Below are 5,402 nucleotides of genomic sequence, written 5' to 3'. Positions count from 1 at the left end.
TCATCACGCTCTTTACGTAAATTATCGCATGCAAATATACATTATTGGTTTTAATTTTTAAAGAGAAATGTCGTAACATTTTTGCCATATATTTGGATATTTTTGTGTTTGTAATATAGTTTGTTTTGTTAATGATTGGTTGCATTAGAAACGTGATAAATTGTATAATTAACTTCTATATCTATATATTAGACAGGCGTGGAAATTATTGTTATCTTAAATACGTTAATATTAATTACAAGACGTTTGCAGCATGAAACACAAGAAACGCGATTTGTTTTATCGATGTTGTTTGGCTTTCTCGGTACCCGTAGGCCCGTTTCGCTGCCATAGTGACGAATGCAGCAAGAGACGCTCGTGCTAAAGGCAAGAAAATACAGGTTAACATTTTGATTGTTTCTCTTATTTACACTCTAACAACACGTTTTCTTATTGTTAATGACACTAGGACATACATTTGACACGCATATGATGAAGATAGCAAAGCATCGATAAACCATCTATAGGCTATCTAATAGCGTGTTTTGTACTTGTCAGTATTGTATGTTTATATTGATGTATAAGGAATGAATCATCATCACTTTATGATCATGTTTGATTGTCTTACCTTGTAGGTGACAGTGTGTATACTGAATCAAAGTCAGGACAACAGTCATGTCTTTTAGAGATCTCAGAAGTAAGCCAGACTTTTAATTATATTCATCTATAACCCAAATGCATTGTTACAATGTTGATTTTAAAGGCAAATTCCTTAAAATGCAAGATGGTTGTATATTCAATACTGTTTTAAAATGTTTTACAGAACACTCTATACTTGTTCTGTTGCATGAGACTCTAAATATATAAAATATTGGTTACTTATTTATGTTATGGTTTGGTTATGTAGATTTTACAGAGATGATGAGAGCACTTGGTTACCCTCGTCTCATCTCCATGGAGAACTTCAGGGTTCCAAACTTTCCTTTAGTGGCTGAAATTCTTATCTGGCTTGTCAAGAGGTGATGTAGGCTTTGTTAACCTTTGTGTGATAAGTTTGCACTAAATTTTTATGTGGACACTATATCTGATATAGTTGATGTGGTATGTCTATGATTATTCTTGCATAGATACGAACCTCAGATGGAAATTCCAAGTGATATTGACACAGAGTCAGACAGGGTGTTTTTCATCAAGGCTGTTGCTCAATTCATGGTATATTATATCATATTCTTATGTATCATATGAATAAATATATTTAAATAGTTAATAGTATGTGTGGCATTATTTCTATATGCTGTAGAATAATTCATTTGGAAGCAACAGTTATCCATGTATAATCAAAATGTCTTTCTGAAGGCGACTAAGGCACACGTGAAGCTGAACCTTAAGCGTCTGTATCAAGCAGATGGATACGCTGTGAAAGAGATGCTGAAAATCACTAGCATTCTCTACAATGCCATGAAGACCAAAGAAAACGCCATTGATCCCAGCCAAGAGGAAAACAGCAAGTTCAAGTTTGATCTTGGGTCAAAGGTACAGGTCATATAAAATAATTTGTACACATGATTGTATTGTATGTTTCTCTTAAGGGGACATTTCACAAGCCTTTTTAAGATGTAAAATAAATCTTTGGTGTCCCCAGAGTACGTATGTGATGTTTTAGCTCATACCATATAGATAATTTATTGTAACATGTTAAAATTGCCACTTTCTAGGTGTGAGCAAAAATGTGCCGTTTTTGGGTGTGTCCTTTTAAATGTAAATAAGTTGATCTCTGCACCAAATGCCAGTGCCCTGGTTGGATAGTGCAGATTAAGGGGCAGTATTATCCCCTTGTGACATCACAAGGGGAGCCAAATTTGAATATCGTTTTTTCACATGGTTGCAGAGAATGGTTAACCAAAACTAAGTTACTCGATTGTTCTTTTCACATTTTCTAAGTTGAAAAAAGCACTGGGGACCAAATTATAGCACTTAAACATGGAAAAAGTCAGATTTTCATGATATGTCCCCTTTAACTAAAATGTTGTATTGGATGTTTTGTATGTGTTTGTGTGCAGATAGCAGATTTGAAGGTGGCGCGTCAGCTGGGCTCTGAGATCACAGCAAAGGGAGCGGCACTGTACGATCTGCTGGGGCATGAAGAGGACCTGAGAGAGAACAGGACAGCGGCAATCGCCCGACCTCTAGAAATCACAGAGACAGAGAGAGCCATAAGAGCAGCTGTGAAAGATGTCACGGTAATAAAAAATAACTTAACATCAACAAACAACCCGTTTAGGCTTTAGGATGTAAACCCAGAACTTTAATTTCAAAAGATCCTGTTTTCACTGTCCAGTGTTCATGGTGAAAGTTCCTCGGTGGATTGTGCTATGGTTTTTTTGGGGGTCTTATGTACTGAATTGTATTTTGTTTGTTCAGGAGAGCATCCAGATGACCAAAGATCTGCTCAATAACGTGTCGTCTGATGAGGCGAGTCTCGAAGCCAAAATTGAAAAGAAGAAACAGGACTTGGAGAGAAACCAGAAACGTTTACAAACGCTACAGAGTGTTCGGTGAGTCAGACACATAAATGGATTTGTGCATAAACATGTAAAATATCAGAAAAAACTCTCTGACACTGTGTTTTACGGTGCGTCCGGCGTTTATGGACGAATACGAGAAGATCGAGGAGGACTTGGAGAAACAGTACCAGACATATGTGGAGAAGTTTCGTAACCTCAGCTTCTTGGAGCAACAGCTGAATGACTATCACAGAGCTGAACAGGAACGCTTTGAGGTACAGACAAGACTGTTTAATACAAAGATGCTTCAAAATTACTTGAGTCCAGGACTTAGTCATTATAAAATGTAATTTATCCAACTATAAGTTTTTGTGACAGAAGATGAAAGTCAATGTTCAAAGGTTTATACCTTTTGTATTTTATATGTTTTTGTCAGGAAGCAGAAATGACAATGAAAATGAGACAAAACAAATTAAAAGAGGAGGAGAAGAGGCTCATGAGGAGCGGAGGTGAGCCACACACACATATCTGTCACAAGACCTTCCACATATCGCTATTGCTTTTATATAAACCCATAACTTATATAACAATACCCTAAGCATGCATTTTTAAAATAAAAAAAACTTGCATGCATTATGTATACCTTTGAGGATGTCTCCAAACTATTTTGTGTAGCTATAAATATAGTAGCAATATTTTCTATTTACACTAAGTAACAATATCAGAATTTTCTAATTTACAGTAGATGAAAATAAGTTTAATTGAATAAATAAAAGTATTACATTTGCAATTAGTGTAAATAGTAATTAAATGCTATCCGTACTGACAAATACTATTTGCATGATGCAGTAATTGACATAAATGATTATATTTATTAAAGGGGACATTTCACAAGAATTGTCAAATAAATCTTTGGTGTCCCCAGTATACATATGTGAAGTTTTAGCTTATACCATATAGCTAATTTATTATAACATGTTGAAATTGCCACTTTGTAGGTGTGAACAAAAATGTGCTGTTTTTTGGTGTGTCCTTTTTAATGCAAATGAGCTGAATAAATGCAAACACTGATCGCCATAATGGTGGCTTGTTGAAATTGAAACTCAATTGTGCTGTCAATTATTTTCTCTCTTCTGCAATAAATGGGGCAGATAAAGGGGTATTATTATTATTATTATTATTATAATATCCCCTACTGACATCACAAGGGGAGCCAAATTTCAATGACCTATTTTTTCACATGCTTGCAGAGAAACTAAGTTACTGGGTTAATCTTTTTCACATTTTCTAGGTTGATAAAAGCACAGGGGACCCAATTATAGCACTTAAACATGGAAAAGTCAGATTTATGTTCCATTTGATATTATTAAATGGTTGCTGTATTATTGGGAGAATAAATGCCCTCCATACACCGACCCGTAATCATGTCCAGTAAATACTTTTATTCTTAATAAACACCTGTTAGGTGCTCTATTTCCAACATTTTCTTTATTTTGATTAAAAATAAATTCCTTTTTTCGATATGATATGTAATTGGAAAAAAGGGAAGAGCAAGGTCAGCAAAAGTTGGATTCGAACCAGCGACATTTCATCAAAAGCTAGCTGTTGGTGGGCGGAGCTAATGTAAATAGTTTGCCAACAATAACAAGTGACGCTTTTAGACACTCCGTGGATATAAACAAATGACGTCTGTCAAATCTCATAAGTTTTATTTCCCTGTAGCAAAAGATGAAGACTCAGATGTGGATATCCCAGAAGATGAAGGATCTGACAGTGATATAGAAGATGGACAGCAGTCCAGGCCACACCTCTTACGTCACGCCCATTTATCAGGTGATGCACAACTTATAATTACTCCACTGAACCTGAATTCCCAACGTTGAAAACATAATATTCTTTGCAATATTGAGAAAAACTGAAAGGTACTCTATTTTATTGTCCAATATACTTACATTCATGTGCTGTAGGTCGAGGTGGTGCCCGATTCGTTGGCAGTATGAGAGGAGGAGAAAGTGAGGAGGTGAGCGCACAAACAGACTTACCAACAGTAATATTTGACCAATAGAGACACTAATGCAATATATTGTACATGTCTACACAATGATCCAGTTCAATTTTCCACTTCCCTTTCCACAATCCTTCCTGTCTTTTGGAATCTACATTGACTGTTGACTTTTAGTTTTTTTTTCTGTCTCATTTAATTTCTCCATTATTCAATCTATTTCTTTTTCTCATTCTTCAAGCCCAGAGCAGAGGAGCAAATCCAAAAGGTGGTGTGTGTGTGTGTGTGTGTGTGTGTGTGTGTGTGTACACGGGGTTGTGTGTTTGTAGAAGTACAGATTAGTGTTAGGATTTAAATTCCTCTTGACCTCTGTTTGTGTGTCGTTCACAATCTGCTTTGGTTTGCAGTCGGAGGACAGCGAGATCGATGTGGATGATGATGATGAAGATGGTGAGGATGATGATGAGGAGGAAGAAAATGAGGATCTTGATGGAGATAACGACAGTCTGGAGGGCTCATCTGCCAAACATGGACGACCAAACCGATCATTGCACCCTCAGATACTCGAGGAGAGCGATAATGATTTTTAACACATGACTCACATGATTATTCAATGACCTGTAAATAATTTTGTCACTTTCTAGAAACATTTAATATGTGAGAGAAATGTTTTTATTGAGGTAATATCTCTGTCAGTACTGTCATATGATAAACAATTTTATTAAATATAATAAATATTTACATTAATGGGTGAATCTCATAAAACCTCTCTGGGTGATATTTTCTTCATAACATTAAAAAAGGCAAATAAAATAATAATTAAGAGCATTGCGTGTTTATGCATTTTCATGACAACTACAATCTCCCTGCTAAATTCTCATTAATGTAATGCAAACAAATTGACTGTAAACTGTAAA

General features: G+C 35.6%; 1 protein-coding gene across 4 annotated transcripts; it reads left to right on the top strand.

Annotated features, from left to right (window-relative positions):
- Positions 1 to 126: 126 nt before the first annotated feature.
- cluap1 (clusterin associated protein 1) lies at positions 127 to 5,252 on the top strand. Of its 4 annotated transcripts, none has more exons than XM_055181673.2 (12): positions 127 to 380; positions 615 to 676; positions 887 to 998; positions 1,107 to 1,191; positions 1,336 to 1,512; positions 2,040 to 2,219; positions 2,401 to 2,534; positions 2,617 to 2,758; positions 2,920 to 2,992; positions 4,206 to 4,316; positions 4,451 to 4,503; positions 4,893 to 5,156. In XM_055181673.2, exons 2-12 carry the CDS (start codon positions 655 to 657, stop codon positions 5,073 to 5,075), a joined length of 1,272 nt encoding a protein of 423 aa, XP_055037648.2. In that variant the 5' UTR covers positions 127 to 380; positions 615 to 654; the 3' UTR covers positions 5,076 to 5,156. The 4 variants fall into 4 exon arrangements, with proteins under 4 accessions (XP_055037648.2, XP_073719923.1, XP_073719922.1 ...); XM_073863822.1 differs by having other exon boundaries at positions 133 to 366; positions 2,401 to 2,531; positions 2,614 to 2,758; positions 4,893 to 5,251; XM_073863821.1 differs by having other exon boundaries at positions 133 to 380; positions 2,401 to 2,531; positions 2,614 to 2,758; positions 4,893 to 5,251.
- Positions 5,253 to 5,402: the final 150 nt, after the last annotated feature.

Source organism: Misgurnus anguillicaudatus, chromosome 25 (assembly GCF_027580225.2).
Source record: "Misgurnus anguillicaudatus chromosome 25, ASM2758022v2, whole genome shotgun sequence".
Classification (NCBI taxonomy): domain Eukaryota; kingdom Metazoa; phylum Chordata; class Actinopteri; order Cypriniformes; family Cobitidae; genus Misgurnus; species Misgurnus anguillicaudatus.
This window is presented reverse-complemented; position numbering and strand designations above follow the sequence as displayed.

Bases quoted from the DNA above. Each gene is read 5' to 3' on its own strand.
- cluap1 (XM_073863823.1), top strand. From the start codon at position 655: ATGTCTTTTAGAGATCTCAGAA. The intron at 1,513-2,039 runs GTACAGGTCATA...GTTTGTGTGCAG, and splicing joins AGTTTGATCTTGGGTCAAAG to ATAGCAGATTTGAAGGTGGC. The intron at 4,504-4,892 runs GTGAGCGCACAA...TTTGGTTTGCAG, and splicing joins GAGGAGGAGAAAGTGAGGAG to TCGGAGGACAGCGAGATCGA.